The 26,232-nt window shown below is 41.8% G+C and overlaps 1 protein-coding gene across 1 annotated transcript in view; it reads left to right on the top strand.

Moving 5' to 3' along the window:
* LOC126786105 (fatty acyl-CoA reductase 3-like) overlaps positions 1 to 23,804 on the top strand; it is a 29,804-nt gene extending 6,000 nt beyond the window's left edge. Inside the window, exons 5-10 of the mRNA XM_050511819.1 lie at positions 5,083 to 5,275; positions 8,293 to 8,454; positions 8,595 to 8,676; positions 8,801 to 9,067; positions 23,090 to 23,217; positions 23,310 to 23,804. Coding sequence (XP_050367776.1) covers positions 5,083 to 5,275; positions 8,293 to 8,454; positions 8,595 to 8,676; positions 8,801 to 9,067; positions 23,090 to 23,217; positions 23,310 to 23,463 — 986 coding nt within the window. The 3' untranslated portion in view covers positions 23,464 to 23,804. The remainder of the gene's footprint in view (positions 1 to 5,082; positions 5,276 to 8,292; positions 8,455 to 8,594; positions 8,677 to 8,800; positions 9,068 to 23,089; positions 23,218 to 23,309) is intronic.
* The last annotated feature ends 2,428 nt before the right edge of the window (positions 23,805 to 26,232 follow it).

Raw genomic sequence — 26,232 nt, 5'->3', positions numbered from 1 at the left:
CGAAGAACTCCGATTTGGCACCGGATGAGCTCGGATCGCCGGTGGTGTTCGATTTCTCGGGCAGGACTTGAATCGATGCGGTTTGGCCCCCAAGTCGATGGCAGAGGGCACCAAAGGCGAGGATCGGCGTCGAGATGCTCTCCTCCGTGCTCTTGCGTCGTCGGAGATGGTGGGTCGAGCGGTGGCGAGTTGCAGGAGCTTGGTATCCTCGGAGGAGCTTCGGCGTGGCGCACCGCGGCGTGTCGCGTCCAAGGGTGGCTGTAGGCGGTAGAGGGGCGCCTTTGGGATGGGCGGTGAGACTCACGGCGCTCCCAGATACGAGATTGGCGCCGAAGGGAGAGAGGGCTCGGGGAGGGAGAGAGAGAAGAGAGGGAGAGAGAAGAGGGAGGCGCGGGTTTGAGAGAAGAAGAGGGTTTCTGAAAATGGAAACCATACTTTAGAAAAGTTTCCTTATATACCCCCCTCTAAAATCGGAAACTAATTTCCGTCGTTAATAACTTTCACGCCCGATGTCCGATTCGAACGCGTGATGCGTCCACGAACTCATATGGACGAGCTCTACAACTTCCGTGAAGGAAGTTTTCACAAACGAGCGACGGAATAAAATTCGATACTCAAGTCGCGGAAACGTAACGTTTTTCTAACTAAACGTTCCGATAACGTTTCCGTTTTTGATATCTGACGTCGCAAGGCGACACAAACACGTTTAATGAGTTTCACAAAGTTTATAAATTTAAAATCAATCCAATAATCGTTCAGGAAAAATCAGGTTATGACAGACTTTCCGAACCCCAAATGCTACTAACTTTCAAGTTCAAGTAAACATGAATGTTAGGAATCCAATGCCACCAGTCTCACTGCATGAACCTCTCGGAATGCACCGAACTGGCCGAAATACTCACCTGAGGTCAGTGACCACTTGTGTCGAGTAGTTTACCATGTTCCAAGTCTCCAAATGCACTCAAACTTTATGAGTAGGTAGCCTTGGATGTTAGGAATTAGTGGCCATAAATAGCACCCCAAGAACCCACCTAAAATTAGGTGAACTGGTTCTCACAATGACTAATCCGCAATCTGAAAATCCTAAAATTTTAGTCTTTTTCAAATTTTTGTCAATGTTTTCGGTGCTCCATAATATATAAGTATTATGGCTTGAGTTGAACCATGATATATGTATCATTACAATATGTTTTATTCTCAAAGTGAATCATGATAAGTCAATCTAGGCTTCCATCATATATCTTATTCTCTTTAGCGTAGGAGAGTTTCACTCCTAAACTTTGCTAAAAAATAGGCTTAGAGATTGAGCGTAGTCAAATAATGATCATAGGGGGGCTTATGAACTTGTTAACACATATATTACATCTCCATTTTGTTGGAGGAATACGTATTTATCCGTATAACATCTTTGCTCAAAATAATAACTTATACGAGTCATCAATTTATTATTCCAAATCATAGTAACGTGAAAGTATACAATTTACACTATATCGACTCATGAGATATGCTTCTCATTAGAAGCAATACATGCATTAGAACTCTTTCATAATGAGTTTCTAGGTGATACATGTTGGCACAAGTATTGCCTTCTAGTAGCTTATCATCTCATCAATTTTTATTCTTGGTTTCGTTGTGAATTCATCAACATAGACAACTATTATGACAAAACCAATTCTTAGGTTAAATTGTTCTCTTAATGCATAAAAGCATGTGATTTGAATCCTAATGTCATAAGGCATTTAAACTTTGAGGATTAAATCACTCTAATTCTATGTGATGACCTAGTCATCGTAGTCAAAATGAATTAAAATATTAAATCCATTAACAACTTTAAGTTATTTTATTTATGCACTTAATGTCTCATTAACATCTTTATAAATAATAATATAGAGACAAGTGGTCTTTGGTCACAACATAAATATCACAATATAAATCTCAACAAGTGCACTAAAGTAGTCTCGAATGGTTGTCTAATGTTTACTTAAGAGTTTGAGACCTTTAAACATCATTCACGAGTGATTTTGACATGCTAATATTATGCATATACACCATAGACTAGGGGTAAAGCCTAGTGCTCGGCTACTTTTTGGTGCCATTAGGGGTAAAACCGGGCTGCGGACAGATCATCTCAGCCGAACCCAAGACCATCTTGCAAAACCTGTTATAGGTTTGCCACTCCCCCTAGTCTTTTGAATGTTAGTTCAATTTGAACTTTGTGAAAACATCACCATATTTTAAACTGGTGGAACATAGAGTGCATTACATGATGTATAACACTAGAAGTCATCACCAAAGTAAGGTGTAACCATGTCATAATAAGACACAAATCAAGGCTTAAACATGCGAACAAGGCATAAAATATGTTATAACAACAACATCGAAGATCATATAAGTGTGCATTGCGCCACACAAATATTGTGTAAACTTAACTACCGTCGGAATTAAAAAATTGTGGTCTTATGTAAGTATTATTATGTAGTATGTAATGCGTCACATTGCATTAACATATAGCTTTTAGTAATTAAATCATATATGCATCAAAATATTCGTATGTTCGTTTTCTTGAACTACAAGAGAAATTAATAATAATGCCAACAATTGCATTAAGATCTTGACCATGGAATTAATTCAAAGTGTAATGACTAAGTAACTATAGTCATACTTATGCAGTGAATACATTCACAAAAACTTGGGAAAATACACTGATTTGTAGTCATTCAGACTATTAACCGAAGTTTTATGCTTTATTTTTTTTTCATTTTATAACCACAATGTATAATTGCTTTAAACATCCATAATTGTGAGAATATATTCTCATGTTCTTCCATATAATGAGTGTCTTGTTTCAAGAACTTCTCATATGTATCTTTTGTAGATTTTTTACCATAATGTTACTTTCAATGAAACGATGTTGCACCAAAATAGATTAATCCGGACTAGATGCATAACACATCCAACATGAATAGCCCAAAGGTGGCGGTGACTCGGTTACTTACCAGGCAGACATTGTCATCATATTCCAGGCGCATGTTGCGGTCAACAAGAGGGAAGATTTATTAGTATCAATATACGATACAACTTCCAAGTACTGAATTGTAGGTCAAGTCCCAAAGTATGATAACTCAATTCAATAAATCATGACAAATTCCGTCACAATGGTATAAGTGACAATTTCCGTCACAATCCAATGGTATAAGCTACAATTTCCATCGCAAACTGATGTTGGTCCCATTTTTTTCAAACTTGTAGTTACACACACGACTACGGATGGTAACAGTGGCACTTCCAGCCACTCCTAAAACTTGATACTAGTTGAGTGATGGTTCCCCTAATATCTACCCGAAAAGCGAAAGAATCGGGTTGAAAAGGAAATGGAGGTTGAAAGTCCCTGATGATAGACCAAATTTAGAAGAACTTAAATTGCATGAAAGCAGTAACATTAATTAAAATATACTTGTTTGTCTGCCAAATAAATAACATAATAGTTGCTCTTGCTTAATTCCATGGTCATGCTTGAATCCATGAATGTGTCACGAAGTAACTCTATTCCTTCGATTTTGTTTGTCATCATGTGATAAATTTCACCAAAATGAAAACATATGGTTAGTTTAAATTCATCACATAGGAAATCGGTAAAATTAAAATAAAATTACTGAAGTAAATAACTGTGTGGGGAAAACACTTTTTACCTGTGGCAAAATTACCATGGCCCTTTTACCAAATTACCCGAGAGGTAAAAACCTCTTGTTTGTTGTGGTTGGTCGGAGAAGACCAACTGGGTCGGGTCGACGAAACAGGTTGGGCCCAAGAATCTGGGTCGGGAGCAGATGCAGCAGCCCCAGATCGTCGATGGAGGAGACCTCCATGGAGTCGTCATTCTCGGAAGCAAGGCATCGTCATGATGCTGGCCGGAAGAGAGAGATGTCGGAATTGATGCTACCTAAGAATGGGCGGCGTACCCTTATAGGGTTCAGGTGTGGTTGCACGCTGGGTCGATCGAATTTGATCGTCGTTGGACTGGCAACAATGGCGGCGCTAAGGTTTGGAGCTGAGCGGCGCCGAGAAAGCATCATGAGGTCGACCTTTGCTGGTCGAAGATGGGGAGGGGTGCCCAGATTAGATTTTTGGGTGTCCCGAGGACAAAATGATTTCTAGTATTTTTTTCGTGTTCTTCTGCAAATTGTTTTTTCAGGAGAAGGAATATATATATGAGAATGTAATACACATCAAAATAGGGAAAAACATCATCTTTATTCATTGATAAAAATATATTTGTATAAGCATTACATCAACTATCTCATAGAATCAAAGATTATATATTATTCCTTATATAGACTAACATATACTAATTATGACAGATACACGGAATATTACGAAGAGTACTTATCTTACAACATACGCATTATTTTAAACAGATTTTCGACATATATATATATATATATATATATATATATATATATCTGCTAACCCCTTGACACGCCATACGGGCGTATGCGTATTCATTTGCTTTTAGAAAACATTAATAAAAAAACAGTTGTGATCAAATCTCGTGGGCAAAAGTTTCCTCCCACATCCTATTTCTTTTTTCTTTTTACTATTCTTTATTTTTTTTTGCTACTATTCGTATAAATTTTTGAGATTTGTTCAAATTAATATTATAATTTAAGCATACATACATGTTGTTTTCGCTTTATTTAATTCTAATGTGAAAGTTCAAATTTAAATCAAGTGATCTCTTTAACTTTCACATTGGAATTGTTAGGATATCAAGTGTAGCCAGCTGTCATGGGCTTGTCCCTAGTGAAGTGATTCATTACCAAAAAAAATAAAAACAGCTGACACAGGCCGTAATCTTGGGATAGATTGCTAAGTGATATATAAGGAAATTTCTTACTTCCTAAAATAGAAATCGACTTTTTAATTGTTAGATATGCCATGCTTAGTTTCTTTTTTTAATTTCGACTTTGAATTTTCATTTAATTCTTTGTCATGAATGCATTGAGACGTACGGATGAGTTTATGGCATGGCTTTGTGCTACTCTCCGATTCATTATATTCTGGTTGTTTGTTTGCTGTTTTCAGCTTATGTTTGGGGAGAGAAGGGAGGACTTCTACCAGAACACCCCTGCCTGATGGGGCAGTCTCTCAACGGGACCCCTGGATTAGACATCGAGACTGAAATCCTGATCGCCAACGAAGAAGTTAAACGTCTCCGGTCAGAACAAGTTTCCGAAGCAGCTATCACTCGTGCCCTCAAAGACTTTGGCCTCAAAAGGTACGAATATTTATTTATTTATTTTTCACTATTGAAACATATTTTCTCAGACGATCGAGAACTAGTAATGAATTACGTACTAATCATAAAACAGAAGCAGACATATTTGGAATAGCTAGGGTTCTGTGACATAGATCGACGTAACGACGTTGATATATAGGTCTCAATTTTTGGTACGTAGAGACTAGACGAAGACCTCCTTCAACTATAGCCAGTTGACTGCAGAATGACAGATAATTTTCTACAGGCCGGGTAGCTATGGTATGTTGTTGCTCTTGGCCTACATATTTATTTTTATCGCGACGTTCGATCAAACTCTATCCGGCTTGCCACCCTTATAAGAATTTACATCCGACGTTCGATCAAACTGAGGCCCCGTTAAAATTAACCTGTGGCTTTCAGTATCATGATTATTTGGATGGTTTGTATACTGGGCCCGTCACTGGTTCAGGACATTTAAACACTAATTCATTCTCCACCAAACAGAGGGATGATTGATGGCTCCAGGTCAGGTTGACCTTTCTGTTCAGAATAAGTGAATAAGAATTGCACTTGTTAGATTTCCCACACGACGGTGGCAGAGTTAGTTGGAGGCCTTTAATATAAGTAATAACCAATCATAAAAGATGGTGTTATTTTCGGGATTCATCTCGTGGACATGTATGTGACATACAACAGGTTATGCGGGCAATAATTAAGGGATCACGTGAGCCGGAGCACGTACTCCCGCCCAATTTGGGAGTAATCGAAAATAATGACGTTGGGGAAAGTGGAGAGCAGAGGCAGATGGCGCTTGCCACGTGTCTGGGGGTTGACAAGGAGGATGAAGGGGGCTCGTCGATGATGACAAGCCAGTCGTAGGAGGAGCCTCAGCCAGGGCCGGCCCTGAGATTTTCGGAGCTCAAAGCGATGAGAAAAATTTGGGGTCCCTTGTCAAAATAAAATTTTGAAATAATAAATTTTTTAAAACAACAAAACATAGCAATAAAACTTTTAATAATAATAAAATGCTATAATGTTTGAAACAAAAATATAAAAGTTACAAATATCAGTACATTTTACTCAAAAATTGCCCTTCTTGCATTCTTGGAAGCAAAAGTGTCAATTAAGCACGAACACTCAAGCTTTTCCACCAACTCCTTTTCAATCGATAACATAGCCAAACCATTCAGTCTTTCTTGAGACATAGTTCATCGAAGATAAGATTTGATCAACTTTAACTTCGAAAAGTTTCTCTCAGCACATGCAACAGTAACATGTATGGTTAACAAAAGTTTGTAAGCAATCCAAGCATTTGGGTAGCAACCATCCATTTGCTTCAAGTAACTCAACACATCAACTGCTCTTCGTGCTTCTTTTGGTATAGATCCATTCAAATAGCTCAACTCTTCAAATAGTTCAGCCTCAATAATGTCAGATCCATCACCATCATTGAGCAACTTTTCAAGATTCATACAAAAGTTCATCAATGTTTCATCATTTGTGGACTTCAACTTCTCCCACTTGAATAAAAGCCCAAAATCTTCTTCATATTTGTTAAACTATTCAAATATACTTTGAAGTGAAGAAAGTGCTTGATCAATAATATAATAGAAGTAACCAACCTTAAATGATTCAAAAGCAGCTTGTGTCACCTCTTCATTGTCACTGTCGCTTTTGTCAAAATGCTTCTTTTTCTTAATGGGTCTCTTTTCACGAAATTCAACTGCAATTCCCATCTCACTTGCAATTTCTTTAGCTATGATCAAGGCCTTATCAAATCCATTTTCTCTACAGTTCTGCACAAAAGAAATAAGCTTTGCCAATTCCTGAACAGCAACATCGACGTGCATGTCCTCTGATTGAAGAAGTTTACTCACAATATTGATAGCATTCAACAGTTCATACCAAATAATTTCCTGCAAAATTCGTTTTCCTTACAATCCATTCTATCATTTAGAGTTCTAGACATTTCTACATCCTATATGAATCAAAGATTGGCGAATTCTTTTCCATTCACCTGAAGATTGTTTCGGAAAAAACCAAATGAGCCAGAAATCCAAACACTGATGGAATCTATCAATCTAATATCTAAGCTCAGATCTGTATCGAAAAGCACACATACATCTTCAACTTTACCAAACACCACAGATTCTCAATCTTTCTTCCTACTTTCTCCAAATAAAAGCATATACAAAATTGAAAAGAATTGAAAGGGGAGACCAGTAACGTACCGGAGAGAGATTGGCCAAGGGCCGGCGGTGTTGAGAATCAGAGAAAGAGAGGGAGAGAAAGTCAGAAAACTGAAAAGGATAGAAGAACGTGGTCTCCTTCTTTCACGACCCAATTTTTTTTATTATGTGTATATGATTAATTTTTAGGGCCCTTATAATTGGGGGCCCAAAACTGGTGCTTTAGTGGCTTTAGCCCAAAGCCGACTATGGCCGCAGCGGCACTTGCGGTGGGAAGCTTTTAAAAGGTGGAGGAAGTGAAATCTGCTGTTGCACAGGTTGTAGAAGGCACGGTGGGATTGGTTGGGTTGGGATTGGGGGAGCATTAGCCATGGGAGCTGGGGGGGGGGGGGGGGGGGGTTTGGAGTTTTGGGGATAGAGGATTGCCAGCTATGACACACGGCTTGGAATCAGAGATAGTCTAACTAGATTTTGAGCTTTTTGGAGATTGATTCTACGAGCTCCGGTGGAAGTTGGGTCCACTTGGCAACCATTTCCTCCCCAACCTCGGCAAATTGAGGTTGGATTTTTTGCTTAAAAAAAACAGATCAACCCTAGCAGCTGTAGAATGGAGATGATGAGATATATAAGGGCAATTTGGTAAAATCAGTATGAAAAGTGTGTAGATTGTTAAAAATGGTGTATCAAAATCAGCGACCAAAAATATGTATCTTAAATTGTTGTTGAACATGTATAGTTGTTCACCGACGATCTAAATAATAAACATGTATTTTAGAATATTTATGGATCTAAATGGACATGCTAATGACCTTAATTTTGCATATTGTTTTCTGTTAACTATATCAGAGCAAGTTTATATGGATGGCCAAACACTTATGTATTCTCCAAGGCAATGGGAGAGATGCTAATAGGAGAGCTCAGAGGAGATCTACCTGTTGTCATCCTACGCCCTACCATCATCACCAGCACTTACAAAGAACCTTTTCCTGGTTGGGTTGAAGGCATCAGGTGCGTACAAAACTCAAACCACATTATTGAGCTATGAATAATTTTACGAAATTAATTTCTTTTACTCAGATAAATAGACGATGGTAATTAATTCTTCTGTTAAATATTTCATTTTACTCCAATGTGTTGCATACATGCAGAACCATTGATAGCATAGCAGTTGGTTATGGTAAAGGAAAATTGACCTTCTTTCTCTGTGACGAGGAGGCAATTGTTGATCTCGTGAGTTAACAAACCCTAGTATGAAGTCCTTTCGATAAATTACCAGCAAGGAAAAATTATCCATCTGTATGGAATACTAAGAAATTTGAAGTGATAAATATGATATATATGTTGTCGCATGCAGGTACCAGCAGACATGGTGGTGAATGCAATTATAGCAGCAATGGCAGCTCATGCAAATGAACCCTGTCAAGTAATCTATCAAGTGGGTTCTTCTGTGAGAAACCCTATAAGATACAATGATCTTCATGATTACGGGTTTCATTACTTCACCCGAAAACCGTGGATTAACAAAGACGGAAAGCCAGTCACGGTTAAAAGGGTCACAGTTATGAGAAGCATGGATAGCTTTCGTACATACATGGCCTTCCGTTACTTGCTATTCTTAAAGGTATGTATGCATATTCGATATTAGTATACCATAAACTATACGAAAAAAATAATAGAGATCAACACGTACCATATAAAATTTATCTAGCTTACTTTATAACGACTCCAAAATTTCAAGTATGAAACTCAAATTAAGGTCTAAAATAATCTCAATAAATAAAATCATTTTAAGGTCACAGCGGATCATTACTGAGTTCAAAATAAAACTCACACAAATCGATTATTACAAACCAAATTTATAATTCAACATTATATCAAATGGAAATGTAAAATTCTCACAAATCCTCACCACAAGATAAAATGAAAACAACTTCAAGGTCTTCAGAGTTGTCCATCGATTCCGCTAATCCACACATGCAGAATTATTCCCTACACCATCGAATAGGTGCACCAGGATTGTAAACAAAAACCCGGTAAGCTTTGCAGCTCGTATGAGTAAAACAACAATACAACTCGCATAAAATATATACGAAAATCTAAAAAAACATCAATTATAAATGCACTCATGACTCATTAGACGGCCCATCTAGTGGTCTAATAAAATGAAAAATATTTATTCTCATGAGAAATTAGGCAACTCCTCTGTTTATCCAAATGCATTTATAATACGGGTACTCATGAGTGCTGGTACACCTCTGTTACCCCTCATGATAGTACGCCGCCAACATTGGGCAACCACATGCTACCCAATATTCAAAATATGGGTACTCATAAGCCGATAACTCATCTGTTACCTCTTATGCAGTACCCCGACAGACAGACTAGAGCTCTAACTGTATCGTAACTTTCGTCTGGCCAAAGGCTAGGTTCCGACATGCCAACACGTCCGAAGACTGGTCCGAAGACAGAAAAACACGTCCGAAGACATAAACACGTCTGAAGACAAAAACACGTCCGAAGACGACAACGCGTCCGAAGACATAAACACGTCCGAAGACAAAAATGTTTTAACAAACTCCATGTTAAAACCACATACAAGAACATCACATCATATTGTACAAATCGAATCATCATGCTCAATATATAAATCTCAACACCAAAATGAACTTATTCACAACGGAAATTACGATAGTATATAATATAGCAAACCATATATATGTACCTATTTACCATGTATACACATATACAATCCATTATATCAAATACGTATCATAGTTCATTCTTTAAACTTTAGTATATTCATGAATCTCCGCAAGGGTAGATTCGTCATTGTGAGATTTTACTCACCTTCTTTCCTGCGTGCAACTTCCATGACACTGAGAGTAAATTTCCTCACTCATTTCGTCAGTCACCTAATAGCATGATAAATGCTTAGAAAATGATACCTAAAATATCAGGTGACGATTTCAGTACAGTTAAATGCTGTTCATAAAACATTGTTCACAGAACACTGTTCATGTTTTACTAATCACTGTTCAAATGTATTTTTTACTAAAACACTGTACACAGTTACTGTTTACAAAATGTTCACATTTACTGTTGCAGAACACTGTTCATAAACACTACTCGTAGTACTATTCATGCGGCGCCACTGTTCACCGACCGCCACCAATGACTACCAAATTTCACCACCACAATCTAAATGACATTACTAACAACTTTCTAGTTCACAACAAAGTCTAAATCAAATCTTAAAACCTCCAATTTTGGAATTTCCGAAAAATCCCAAATCATGAACCCTAGAATTGAAATTTCTTGATTCGAGTTCTTACCGTTCGATTTAGCTCAAAACCTTTGCAGGGGTTGTTAACGATGTTGAGGCAAGGAGTTTGAGACCGGTGGTGAAGCCTAAACTCGCCGGAGATCGCCGGAAAATTGAAGAACACAACTGGGTCACCGATGGGTATTCGGGTCGAATTTCGGGCTTCGATGCGTGGAAACCGGCTTGCTACTCCATGATCCACCACCACAGGGAGGTGCACAAGGAGGCGACGAAGCTATCTGGGTCGGCCCGGTCACCTGCAACCGCTGGAGTCGGCCGAAAAAGTCGGGTCGGGTTGGTCGGATCCAAGTCGGGTCGGAATGAAATTTTCGCCTCTAAAGGCTCGGGTGCGGAGAAATGGGGAAAAAAATGTGCGCACTACTCAGCCACTAATTCTTAACTTCTTCCTAAAATTTGGATTCACCTTCCCCAACAATTTTCCTCTTTATGATACTTCCACAAGGCGATCACAACTCACTTTTCTTCAATCATGGTGTTATACAACTTCATCGCGTCTGAAATGAAATTTAACAATGAGCATAATCACACCCCTCAAGGAGAACCGCAACTCAAACAAGATGTTCCACAGAACAAGACCCTTAAGAAATAAGGCGAATTTAGAAACGAACTTCACTATTCAACCAAATTCCATCAGGTCATAACCGCATTTACTTATATAACACACATTCAGTGCAAGGATGCACAACCTTAGCATAGGCACATAGCATACAATAAGTATCTGAACCTGCTAGATGATGAAGTTGGTATACTAAATTTCCAACCTTGCTCCCGTTGAGTCCAGCGTACCCTCGATGTCAACATCTCTTCCTGCCCACTCTCACCACCCCACTATAGGTGAGCCCTTCAACTAAATGGTCACACGGTGCCACTCTAATAGTATTCTCTTAAGGGCAAAATAAGTTTAAAGGAACATATTGCACGGTAGGGCATTTAGGAGACAAGCTAGACATCGTTGTCTTGAATGTCACCAACTTTCGAAAAAGTTCAACGAATCTTAGAGGTGACTTCTCTTCTCTAACAGATCTCACTACGCTATAGGACTAACCTAACCACTCTGCTGCATCACAAATATATTTATTTAGGGCACGGGTTTTTCTGGTCCAAGTTTAGAACCAGAAAAGTTTGGGTAAAGCCGGATCGCTCAGTGGTAGAGTGCGCCCCTGATAATTGCGTCGTTGTGCCTGGGCTGTGAGGGCGACATGCGGTCGGCCACCCCACCGGGTACCGACGCGCGATGAGGTTTCGAGGTTAAGTGGTCTCCCACATCAACACTAGATAATTTCTATTTACACTGTGTCGCTATCAAGTCTTAGATATTGAAATTCAAGTCTATTGGACCATTTTAGTATTCAAAGACTCATACCTCCAACTTCTTCCAAACAGACCAACTGTCACATGTTTTAACATTAATAGCCACATGTGCGCCACCTAAAATATAATGATGTTCTCGGCATAGAAACGTCAACATACCCACTTATCTAATTCACCACTCCCTTGCGATTAACAGGAAATACTCGCGTCATGAGCTAGCCCCTACCACTAAGCATGGTAAAAACTCTCGACATCTTACATGAGTCAAATCAATGATTAACACATGTCTACTACTTACATCACACACATTGGTTTTCAAGGAAATCGTACTTTATCCACAACAGTACATTCATGACTTCACCTCAATACATCGCTAGAACCATGAACCTACCCTTCTTTCCAATCAACAAAACAATCTTCTTTCATGATCCTCTCATTATAAATCACAAAAGTTGTCGTGCATCATGTCCACACAAACACCTTATTCGTAAAGGCAACACGATAAAAATCTTAACTCACTGAGTCCACGACCACAACAGAACACCACCTTGGACTAAGAATTACTCTCGAACAGTTCACCAGAGGATCGACTAACACACGCGCAAAGCAGTAGAGAACCTCTACCGCCACCACAAGAGAGACGCATCACGCATCCTACCACCCTCACCAAAACTTACCGTCGGAAATTAATTACAGCTACCTGCTTCTATGAGTGGTATGCCACAATTTGCAGGACAAACAAAGAAGATATTTATCTCCCGATAGTGGAACATGAAAATTAGGTGGATTTTACAGCGCAAATTCTAACACGACCACAACTGAGATATACCCTACCCACTGGTTCATGCATACCTCCAATGCATGACACATGGCCCCACACAAACGCCACAGTGACATCATATAAAGTATTGGTTTCCCCACAGTTGTAGTACTAATAAATTCAGTAATCACTTCAACAGAAAACTTGATATTGGGTCCACCATCTCCTCTAGACTAACCCAAAATTATCGCTGCACCACCACTCTAAACAGTTGTTTCTTTACTTTCATAAAGAATCCTCATGGCCACCTACTTATTTGGAGAAGCCAAATGTTCCTGCTCAATTGCCAACACATTCGGCCAAAATAACTGCTCTGCAAGCAGCAATTAAATGATCACTCTCTTATCGTAAAATTTATCCCTTGTTGAACTCTTGAGTTAACATCTCCTTATCCAACAATAACCAACCTGATGCATGGAGAGAAATAAGCTTCCAAGTCTCCAACACTAAATATCACTAAGGTAAGGTCATCTCATTCCTTACATTCAATAGAATTACTTCACCACCATTGCGTCTCATTTGGATCAGTGGCATAGCTACGTTCCAATTCTCAACACTAGACCAATGATTAATTCCACGAAACATTAGCGTTCTCAATTAAATGCTCATCTAGCAAATAATTAAATCATAATGTCATAATGAAATTTCCCCAACACCTTAGATTTTTTGGTCAGCCAAGAACAATGAGAAACATCAATTGTCTATGGCCCAACCAAGACAAGTTGAAACACAACGACGATCTAATGTGAATCTTCACTCAAGAATTGCATCACCTAATTAAGGATGTATCACACACTCTACCCCTCCATTATCAATAATGTTTGAAATGCTTGTCACAAAAATTTTCGTTAAACCAGTTCCAACCTATGGTCTTCACATCCCTTACCTTAAAAATAATACTTCAACCTCATTTAGCCTCAATTTGGATTAGTTGCATAACTAAAATCCAGTCCTCAGCATTGAAACACTAAATATCCCCCAACGCTGGATCAACGCTCTCCATCAAGACTTCTTGATAGGTCTCTGCCCTGATGGAAATCTATCTACTCAAACCAGTTAGCATTCCTGTAACTTCTTCACCCTGAGTTGATGGTAACTGGATCTAATATCAATCTTAGAGAATACCGTAGCCCCTCTAAGCTGATCGAACAATTCATCAATCCTAGGCAAATGATACATATTCTTGATGGTCACCTTATTCAATTCCTTATAGTCCACACACAACCGCAGGAAACCATCTTTCTTTTTCACGAACAACACATGCGCACCCCAAGGTGAGACACTAGGTCTAATGAACTCTTAGTCTAATAGGCCATCTATCTGCACTTTCAATTCTTTAAGTTCGTTCTACCTCATCATATAAGGCGCCTTTGACATAGGTGTTGTACCGGGTACAACATAAATGCATAATCGACAACTCTCTGAGGAGGTAAATCCGATATCTCTTGAAACACCTCACTATACTCGGATACCACAACAATGTATGTGATAGCTAAGCCCTGATCCACAGACTCCACATGTGCCAAGACTCATGCTCTCATGGCATTATCCGACTTGAGGCAACGATAACGAAAAAACTGTCTCCCCGGGACTATGGAAAAACACTACCATGTCCAAGCAATCTATCAAAGCATGACGTGACCTCAATCAATCAATTCTTAAGATCACATCATAGATGTGGTCCGGAATCACTATCAAGGAAGCATGGAATTCTCTACCCCCAATCACAATGGACAAGCCTTGCAGATTGTCTCCAATTCGAGGGACACTCCAAGGGGTGATGTGACACATAAAGAGTTTCCAAGAGATGTAAGAATCAATCCTAACATCTCCACTACCGAACTAGCAATAAATGAATGTGATGCTCCCGTATCAAACAGTACTCTAGCAAGGTAGTCAAAAATAGATGAAGTACCTTCCACTCCTGTGTCTCGCTGACCCACTGGAAACACCCTAGCTTGCCCCACCGGTAACTGTCTCTGCTGATGTTCCTGTCCACCCTGACGGGGTCGGGTACAGTCTCTAGCCATATGTCTCACTTTCCCACACCTATAGTAGCATGTTCTCTTTGGTTTCGGACATGTCGTGGCGTAGTGTCCCATTTCGTTGCAAACAAAGCACCTCACTGTTGCCAACGGTCTAACAGGTGCAGTCCTAGCAGATGGAGACGCTACCTTAGCCGGAATCTGATAAGAGGGTCTTGACCTCTTTCAAGATCCACCCTTCGGTCCTAAGGCCCCGCTGCCTGTACTGATTGTCTTGCATTTTCCTCTAGTATCTCTATCTTTCACGTCTCCTCCTCGAGTCTTATCTGTCTGTTCCAAATTCATGGCACTCTCATACATCAACTCCTTGGTAGACAGACAAAGCGCTGATATGATGGTCTTGTATTCTTGTTTAAGCCCCCGTAGAAACTTCTAGACTAAGGAGGTTACACCCATTGGCCTGACATACCGGTACAACTATGCAAAACGAGCCTCATACTCCCTGACACGTCGGACTCCCAAGGGGGGTGAATTGTAATATCCCACATCGGCAACGGAGAGGGGGTGATGCGCCTTATATGTATATGCTCACATCTATCTAACGCGAGGCTTTTTGGGGGCTCAACGGTTTTAGAGGAGAGGAGAACTCCGAAGTTAAGCATGTTTGGCCCACGGCAATCACAGGATGGGTGACCCACTGGGAATGTGCTTCTGAGCTCCAAAAAAAAACCGTGAGGGTTATGCTCAAAGCGGACAATATCGTATTAACGTGGAGCGGTCCGGGTCGTAACATACCTGAAGCACGCATATATAGATATACAACTACGTAAAAATTATGTATATGTTTGAGGATGAAATACTTGTATATTATTGAATGATATGGGGGCCTATATATAGGCATTTACAACACCACAATCACGTAGGATTCGGAGTCCTAATCTACTACGGAGATGCTAATCTATCTCCTAACAAGAAACCTATTAGGCTAAGACACACACAAGGGTAGAATAGTAATTCTCCCAGAACACTCCCCCTTGTGTCGCATGCCTAGGTTGCATGGTGCACACATCGTTGCCTCGGTAAAAACCTTGTCAAGCAAAACAAAAACCTCTTGGGTAAAACAAAAGCTTGATCGAAGGGAAAAAGAGCACAACGCACCAACTACTTAAGTATCTTAACATGTGATGTAGACTCCCCCTGAAGTCTACCAAACTCTAGTGTTCCGATAAACGACGCATGCCAATACCCTTCACATGTTTCACAAAAGTAGATTTAGGCAAAGACTTGGTGAACAAATCCGCAACATTGGATTCTGAACTCACTTGATTGATCTGAACATTCAAGAACTTCTATTGTTGAACGTTGTAGAAGAACTTAGGCGAAATATGCTTGGTGTTGTCTCCCTTGATGAAACCTAACTTTGTCTGCTCTATGCAAGCAGCATTATCTTCATAAATGCACGTAGGTTGATCAGTTGTAGAGACTAATCCACAAGAATCACGAATATGGCGAACAAGTGATCGTAACCAAACACATTCTTTCACTGCTTCATGGAGAGCGATGATCTCCGCGTGATTCGAAGAAGTAGCAACAAGAGATTGCTTTGTGGATCTCCAAGATATCGCCGTATTCCCAATGGTAAACACATAACCGGTTTGAGAACGAGCCTTGTGAGGGTCAGAGAGGTACCCTGCGTCGGCATAACCAACTAACAAGTTGTTTGGAGTCTTTGCATCGGGGGATAGAGCTGCACGGCACCGGTGGCTGCTCTCGGCACCGCGCACGGTCTCCACGCCATGGCGGCCGGCGGCGTCGCTGCGGCGTACGGCGGCAAGGCCGGGGTCGGCGACGGCGGTGGTGTGGGGAGATACCGTGGCGGTGTTCTCTCTGCAATAGGTGTAGAACAATCCCATGTCAAGGGAACCTTTCAAGTATCGAAACAAATGCTTGATTCCATTCCAATGACGTAGCGTAGGTGCGGAGCTAAATCTAGCTAATAAGTTCACTGCGAAAGATATGTCCGGTCTAGTGCATTGAGCAAGATACAATAGTGCCCCAATCGCACTAAGGTATGGAACTTCAATACCAAGAACGTCTTCATCATCCTCTTTAGGACGGAAGGGATCCTTCTTGATATCTAGACTTCGGACGACCATGGGAGTAGACAATGGACTGCATAGATCCATATTGAAACGTCGAAGCATCTTCTGCGTGTAATTTGACTGATGCACTAAGATGCCGTCGGCCCTATGCACAAGTTCAAGGCCGAGACAGAATTTCGTCCTCCCTAGGTCTTTCATCTCAAATTCCGACTTCAGATAAGACACGGTCTCTTCAATCTCATCAAGAGTACCGATTATGTTCATGTCATCAACGTAGACCGCAACGATGACGAATCCGGAATTTGTCTTTCGTATGAACACGCATGGGCATAGTTCATCATTCTTGTAACCCCTTCTCACCAAGTATTGATGCAACCGATTGTACCACATTCTTCCGGATTGCTTTAACCCGTACAACGAACGACGTAATCTGACTGCATGAGCACTCCGTGGTCTGGAGGCACTTGATGGAGGTAAAGGTAGTCCCTCAGGAGCTTTCATGTATATCTCTGCGTCAAGATCCCCATAGAGATACGCTGTGACCACATCCATAAGCTGCATGTTTAGTCTTTCGGACACTACCAGACTAATAAGGTAGCGGAAGGTAATGATGTCCATAACAGGAGAATAAGTCTCTTCATAGTCAATACCAGGTCGTTGTGAGAATCCTTGCGCCACGAGTCTTGCCTTATAACGCACGATCTCGTTCATCTCATTTCGCTTACGAACGAAGACCCATTTATGTCCAACAGGTTTGACATCTCTTGGAGTCAATTCAACCTTTCCGAAGACTTCTCGCTTCGCTAATGAGTCAAGTTCTGCCTGGATTGCTTCCTTCCACTTCGGCCAATCTGCTCTGCGTTCGCATTCAGCTACAGAGCGAGGTTCAACGTCGTCTTCAGATATGATCTCAAGTGCGACGGAATAAGCGAAAACGTCATCAATGCATGTAGTGGCTCGGTTTCGGACCGACTGCTCACTTGTGTAGTTCACTGAGATTTCGTTGTTCTCTGGCATCAAACAAGGTTCCATAGCGTCCCACGGAAACACTTGAGTTGATTCATGGACATAGCTGTAATCAGAGACAACTTCATACGATGGTGATTCATCGTTGATGACGCGCTGTGCCTTAGTCATTCGCTTCTTTCTAGGTTTTGAATCCCTAGAGTTTATCGGTCTCCCCCTTTTTCCTTGAGGAGCCGAGGCCGAAGCTGCTCCATGCTGGGCCATCTCAGCATCGTCGCCACAAGGGGCGCCGGCAACACCACGGCGTACGGTGGTGCCGCCGTCGGCCTCCGTCCCACTGTCAGGGGCGGTGCCAACGTTGCTAGGTCCAGGAGCTTGTCTTCCACGCCCGTATTTCGGGACATCAACCCGTGCCGGTACGTTCGCAGCGGGTATGTTTGATCTCGTCACTTTAGCAATATCTACAAAGCCGTCGGGCATCGAATCCGCGACTTTCTGGAGGTCGATAATGCGTTGCACTTCTAACTCACTTTGAGCAGTGCGGGGATCATAATGAGACATAGTGGGGACACACCACGTCAATTCCTGACGTTCATTTGGAATGATAACATTCCCATCTCCCCCTAACGACGGGAAGCATGTCTCATCAAAGTGACAATCTGCAAATCTTGCAGTAAAGAGATCTCCGGTGGTTGGTTCTAAGTAGCGGACAATCGTTGGGGAATTATAGCCAACATAGATACCTAATCGTCTCTGAGGACCCATCTTAGTACGCAGCGGAGGCGTAATAGGCACATAAACGGCGCAACCAAAGATGCGTAAGTGTGAAATATTGGGTTCGTAACCAGTTACCATCTGGTACGCACTAAACGCTTGGTTAGCCGCGGGTCGGAAACGAATAAGTGTCGCTGCATGCAACACTGCATATCCCCACGCAGAGACCGGCAGGTTAGTACCCATAACCATTGCCCGAGCAACAAGCTGAATACGCTTGATGGTAGCCTCTGCTAGACCGTTCTGTGAATGAACATGAGGAACGGGATGTTCAACTTCGATCCCAATAGACATGCAGTAATCATCAAAAGTTTTGGAGGTGAATTCTCCAGCATTATCCAAACGAATGGATTTGATAGTATAATCGGGGTGGTGAGCCCGAAGTTTGATGATCTCAGCTAATAACTTAGCAAATGCAGCATTCCTTGTGGATAGCAATGCGACGTGTGACCAACGCGTCGATGCATCAACCAATACCATAAAATATCGAAAAGGTCCGCATTCTGGTTGAATAGGTCCACAAATGTCACCTTGGATACGTTGTAAGAATGGAATGTTCTCGGTTGAAGCCTTAGCAAAAGAAGGACTTCCTTGAAATTTAGCAAGAGAACAAGCTTTACAAAACGAGCGATGGGCATCAGAAATTGCCATGGAGGCATGTGAAAGCACGGGAGGCATCACAAGCTCCTGTGAAGGAGGGGATGCCGCCACCGACGGCATGAAAGCCGTGGAGCTGCCGAGTGAGGCATGCTCGGCCTCACCATGCGGTGCATGGGTCGGCATGGCCTCACCGTGCGGAGCACGGGTGAGGTGATCGTCCAATCGCTTCCGGGACTTGAAAAATGGATGACCATGTGAATTCTTAAGAATTCTAATCATCATATCACGTCCAGGGTGCCCGAGACGGGCATGCCAAAGCATATAAGAGTCCGAATCACAAAAGTTGCGTTCAACCGCATATGATTCAAAGATCCGAATGGAAGTAAGATACAAACCATTCCCAAGACTCTTCATCTTCTCTAAGATGCGGCGATGGCCTGCTTTCTCAGAGATAACGCAAAGATATTCCTCTCCATTCTCAACATAAGTATCGAGGTGAAAATCATTGGCACGTATGTCCTTAAAACTTAGCAAGGTGCGGGGAGACTTCGGCGCATAAAGAGCGTCTACGACGTTAAGAGTCGTACCATTAGGCAACATGAAAGAAGCAGTGCCTCTTCCTTGAATGATGGATTTCGAGCCAATCATTGTAGTCATCGAAGAAGTCGAAAACACTAGATCCGTGAACAACTGCCTGTGATGTAGGACAGTGTGGGTGGTTCCGCAATCAGCTAGACATTTGATTTCACCGCGTGACATCTACAAAATGACAATTAAGAGAGTCAGTGACACGGGAACAATTCTATACAATACGTCGTAGGATATTGTAAGAAAGGGAATCGGAACAAAGCGCGATTCCATCGAATGTATCACATGGCAATAGTACTACATTCTTCAACTAAAGAGTTGGAAATCATGGTATTGAAGCAGTGAAATACCAAACAGTAAACGAGGGTGGTATAAACCATCCAAAAATGGTGTGGAAACACACACAAAGAGTACCGGTGAGTGCATATAACGGACTTGGAGAAAACCGGAAAAACAAACCGGAAAACCATGTCAAAAGAACTCTAAACCGGGTGAATTTTGGACGAGGAAAACGTGGCAGCAGGGGCTGCTGCAATATGCCGGAAGAATCACGAGAAAACGACGAAAAAATCGTCGAAAAACTCGGTGGAAAACCGGCGGCACCTATTGCCGGAAAAACCGGCCGGCGGCTGTCGAAACTGGCCGGTATGGAGGCCGGGACTTCAGGTCCGACAGGGGACGCCGGCAGGAGCCGAGTGGCGGTGCCGTAAACGCCGGGAAATGGCCGGAAGACGGCGAATACGCCGGCAAAACGTGCCGGAAACGCCGGAATAGTAACCGGGGCCGGCCAAGGCAAAACGACGTCGTTTTTCGACGTTCCGAGGTTCGTTTTCCGAATTTTAAGTTCCAAATTCACAATGTAGTGCTATTGGGGTCCCATGTGACCCAAAAGCGTCAAATTTAAAAACCACGTGAGTTGCACACGTTGATCATCATGCTAAGTGTCGGATAAATGAAATTCTCAAAGAGATCGTCTTGTAAGCAAGAAATGAGAAATTTTATTGAATGCCAATCTTTAATACATCACACATAAACTTCTAATTCCAAAATCAAAAGACTATTACAAAGTCAATGAAAATAACAATGGCGGTCGGCCATAACGATACTTGAATCATAAAGCTAAAGAAGCTAAAACGACTAATCAAAGTCGGGAGTATCCATGGTAGCAACCGGAGGCCTAGCTTTAGAAGCAAGGGGCTCGGGTTTCATGGAGATATGGTGAGTCTCGATCTCATGGTCCTCATCCACATGATTCGATTCGGGTTGTAGAAACTTCTTGTAGGCGGAGTAAGCCTTGATCATCTCTTTGCTAGCGCGACAATCGCGATTAAAGTGCTTAAAGGAGCCACATTTGAAGCATGGAGACTTGCCATTACCGGAAGTGGAGGCATTAGGAGGCGCACGGCCTCCTTGAAGTGTGGGACGGGGACGGCCTCCCCCTGAGGGTGCGGCGCCGCCACCATCATGGGTCCATGTATTGAACCGAGGCCGAGATCGGCCTTGTTGCCTCCCACCACGAGAGTTGTTATTTTGGTGCTGATATGGAGCGTTCCTTGATTGATTCTTTTGCTTAGGAGCTTTCCCATAGTTAGCCTGTGGCGTAGAAATTCTTTTAGTGCCAACAGGTCTATTGTTGTTGTTGAGGAGAATCTCAGAATGTCTCTCCTTTTTAGCTAAGAGTGCCATTAGGTCGGCAAAAGACCGGATCTTCCCTTCCTCTACATGAGTGCGGTACGTATGAGCTTGAACCTCATAGTTGATTGGAAACGTGTCCAATGTCTTATTGAGAAGATCTAGGTCGGTCTTGATGACACCAACGGTGCCAAGATCGGATTGCAAGCATAGCATATCCTGATTGAAATCATCCACTCTCTTATAGTCCAATAGACGGATGTTATCCCATCTAACGGTCAATTCAGGAAGAAGCTTATCATGAACGTTGTTGTACCGCAAGCGTAGTTTGTCCCATAATTCTTTAGGATCTTTTACATTCAAGTATTGCCTCTTGAGAGTTGCATGGATGTGACGTCTCATAAAGATGAGAGTCTGAGTCTTAGCCATAGGTGGGAAATCAGCAGGAGGGTCGGCAAACATGCCTTCAATCCCTCGGCTCTCAAACGCGAGTTCCATGTCGGAAACCCAGCGGTGGTATTCCTTTCCTTCTAGATCAAGAAGGCCAAATTCCGGTCAAGATGGCGATGACATCTACAAAACGAATACGGAATCGATTAGATTCAAGTATAATAGGAATTAGAAGGGGTGACGTATATGGTCACAAGAAAAAATCGATGCAAGCGGCGATACTCATGATCGCACCCAAAACAGCGGTGCACTCAGGCGACCACACGAAAATCGATTAACTTCCCTTTCAAAACAATCGTGACTCCCCCAGGACCGTCACACAGAAAACATCGACCAAGAGGGGAAACCCATCCCTCTATAGTCTCATCGGCGTTATAAGAAAGGCCGGAATTAAGACAAGAAGAAGACTAATAGCGCCCGATATAATATATCTATACGTTCAAAAGCGGGAACGTTTATAAAAATTTACCTTGGAAGGTTTGTAGTATACGGGAGTAGCTTCTCTTGAGCGAAGTCCTTGCTTGTGACTTTCACGTCTCTTGCGTGAATATGCGGGAGGAGCAATTTTGAATGCTTTGAGGCGAGCAGCGAGTGCGGCGAGTGCGGCGAATGCGGCGAGCAGCAGGGCTGCGGGCAGGGGCTGCAGGGCTGCGGGGCTTGCGAGGGGCAGGGGCTGCGAGGGCAGGCAGGGGCTGCGGCGGCAGGGGGGGCTGCGGCGGCGGCAGGAGGCAGCGGCGGGCAGGAGCGACGGAGGGAAGAAGAGAAAAAAAAAAATTTCGGAAGGCTCTAAAAGATTCAGGGTTTTAGGGTCTCGTGCTGATAACGTGTTTGAGGATGAAATACTTGTATATTATTGAATGATATGGGGGCCTATATATAGGCATTTACAACACCACAATCCCGTAGGATTCGGAGTCCTAATCTACTACGGAGATGCTAATCTATCTCCTAACAGGAAACCTATTAGGCTAAGACACACACAAGGGTAGAATAGTAATTCTCCCGGAACAGTATATAGATAAATCATAAATCTCGATCATTTGAAATATATCTCTCTTTTCCTCTCAAACAGGGATTGGAACTGGTGAATATAGCATTTTGCAAGTACTTCGAAGGCACATATACCGATCTCAATAGAAAGATCAAATTTGTGATGAGATTGGTGGAACTATACAGGCCTTACTTGTTCTTCAAAGGAGTGTACGTATTATTTTGATAATTTGGGACTATTTCATTTTGGAAGAAATATATCTGCTATTACTATCAGCTTGCTGATTCTTAATTACTTTCAGTTTCGATGATTTGAACACGGAGAAGTTGCGAATGGCAGTGAGAGAGACCACTACAGAGGCAGATATGTTCTACTTTGATCCCAAGATCATAGATTGGGAAGACTACTTCATGAATACACATATTGCTGGGGTCGTCAAATACGTATTCAAATGAAATCCAAATAAATGGGTTATCATTCACTCAATTCTATTCGACACTGGTGCAATGGACTGCTCTCATGACTCTTATGTACCCAAAGCCTGTCATAAGCTATCACCAAGGGTTCGAACTATGATACAAAATTGTTATGTCATTATATTTGATGTGTGCAATGTATTCTGTTATCATAGTCAGTACGAACAGGAGTGTGGTGGCATGGGATATATATACATGGGTTTGGGTAACGTTTTAATCTGATAATCATAATATTGATGTTCATAAATCACATGCATATTGTATATGGATAACAAGGTGCTTTTCCAGCCATCACATGTACGTTGGAGCTTTGCACTATGAATTACAATCATACATTTACATATTATTACAAATAAGATGATTCAAAGTAAGTACGTAATAACCTGATTTTTCGGGTGCAAATTGTATGAATTCTTGGAAATTATTAAATTTGGAAATTGATTAAATCGCATTTTCTTTCGCTTTAATTGACGATGTAAAACGAAACGAAACCGAAGTTTAAAAGTTAAAAATGTTACGTTTCCGCAACACGGCAGTCGACTTTTACTCTGTTGCTCATTTCCGAAAACTTCCTTCACAGAAGTTGTAGAGCTCATCGATATAATTTTGTGGACACGTCATGTACCTCAATCGAACGTCGTATGTGAAAGTTATCGATGATGGAAGTTGGTTTCCGATTTTGGAAATTGTATAAAAGGAGATGTTTGGAAACCCTAGTTTCCAAAAATAGAAATTTTTCTCCCTCTCTCTCTCTCTCTCTCTCTCTCTCTCTCTCTCTCTCTCTCTCCTTCCCCCGTAGCCCTCCTCCTCTCTCTCAACCCGATCCCTTCTCTCTCAACCCAGGCCTCCGTGGCTCTCACCGCCGGTCCCTGAGGCACCGCATGGTTTCCAACTGTCACCATCGGACGCATCACGCAGCCGCTTGCCGCAACGAAGCTCAATCGACGACTGGAAGCTCTTGTGTTTTGCCGCCGTCCAAGCTCCGTCTCCGGCGACGCAACCACTCGGTGATAGTCCCTCTCCACTGCTCCTCACCCCCCGGTGCCTTCTGCGAACAATTTGGGACTCGAATCAAGCCGCATCTCATCCTCCCTAAAATCGACCCCGTCGACATCTCGAGCTCCTCTGGCGACTTCCCGGCAGTTCTAAGGCTCCACATAGGTACATAAATGCTTTTAAATCGAATGATATGCGTGATTGTGTGATGTTTGTGAAGATTTATGGAGAATTGGAGGAGGAGGAGGGAGAGTGCGTACCGCCGCCCTAGGAGGCGCGTGAAGGAGAGTGAGAGGGGCTAGAGACGGCATTAGGCCGTGAAAGGGTGGAGGAGATGCAAAGAGAGAGTTTTGGGCGGCGGTGAGCAAGCCACGCGCGCTAGTTTGGGCGGGGCGTGAGCTCCACGCGCTGAGTGGCGTGTGAGCGCCACGCGCTGCTTTCGGAGGTGGCACGTGAACCCCACGTGCCGCCACGTGCGGCGGCGCGTGAACAATGATTCCGAACAGTAAATTTTGTAAAAAGTAATTTCTGTACGGTAATTGTAAAAAGTAATTTGTATACGGTAATTGTAAAAAGGTAATTATGTACAGTAAATGTAAAAAAGTAATTTATGTACATTAATTGTAAAAGTAATTTTCTGATATAGTAAATCGGTGATTAGTATTTAGTGAAACAGTACATTTGTGTACAGTAATACATGAACAGTAATCATGTAAAAACCGTATATTGCTGAACAGTAAACAACAGTACTGATTTGGCTTTGAGGTTTTACGTAACTTTTCTAACCATTCTATTATACAACTAGGTGATCGACAAAACAAGTGAAACATTTACTTTCGGTATTATGGAAATTACGCTCAGGAAAATAAGGTGAGTAAATCTCACTATGACGAGTCTACCCTTGGCGGTGGGTCATAATTATGTTTTATTTTAAAAGATCGAACTATGATATGTATATGATATAGTGGGTTGTGTATGTGTATAAATGGTAAAAATCGATACATATATATGGGTTGTTATACTATATACTGTCATATTCCTGTTTTCCAAATGAGTTTATTTATAGCACTGATATATATTTTATTTGAGCATGAGTCGCTTGGTTTTTGTACAATATCATGTGAGGATTGTATTGTCTGTGGTTTTAACTTAAGTTATTTTAAAACGTTTTATAGTCTTCGGACGTGTTGGTATATCAGAACCTAGCCTTGGCCGGGTGACAGTTACTATTCAGTTAGAGCTCTAGTCTGTCTGCCAGTGTACTGCATGAGGGGTAACAGATGAGTTACCTTCTTATGAGTACCCATACTTTTGGGATATTGGGTAACATATGGGTTGTCTAATGTCCGACGGCGTACTGCATGAGGAGTAACAGATGATTACCTGGGTCTCATGAGTACCCGTGTTATAAATGTATTCGGGTAAACAGATGGGGTGCCCAATTTCTCATGAGCACTTACATATTCTGATATTATTGGACATCCAGATCAGCCTTCCTGTGACTCATGAGTGCATTTATAATTGAATGTTTTCAGTATTTTCTCTTGTATTACTATGTGTGTTATACTATTGTTTTACTCATACGAGCTGCAAAGCTTACCGTGTTTGTGTTTACAATCCCGGTGCACCTATTCGATGGTGTAGGGGATAGTTCTGCAGGTGTAGATTAACAGAATTGGAGGGCTACTTTGAAGATTTTGAAGTTTTTTTATTTCTATTTTGTGGTGAGGATTGAGAGAATTTTACATTTCC

Source organism: Argentina anserina, chromosome 3 (assembly GCF_933775445.1).
Source record: "Argentina anserina chromosome 3, drPotAnse1.1, whole genome shotgun sequence".
NCBI lineage: Eukaryota > Viridiplantae > Streptophyta > Magnoliopsida > Rosales > Rosaceae > Argentina > Argentina anserina.
The sequence above is the reverse complement of the archived record's forward strand: the minus strand, read 5'-3'. Positions and strand labels throughout refer to the sequence as shown.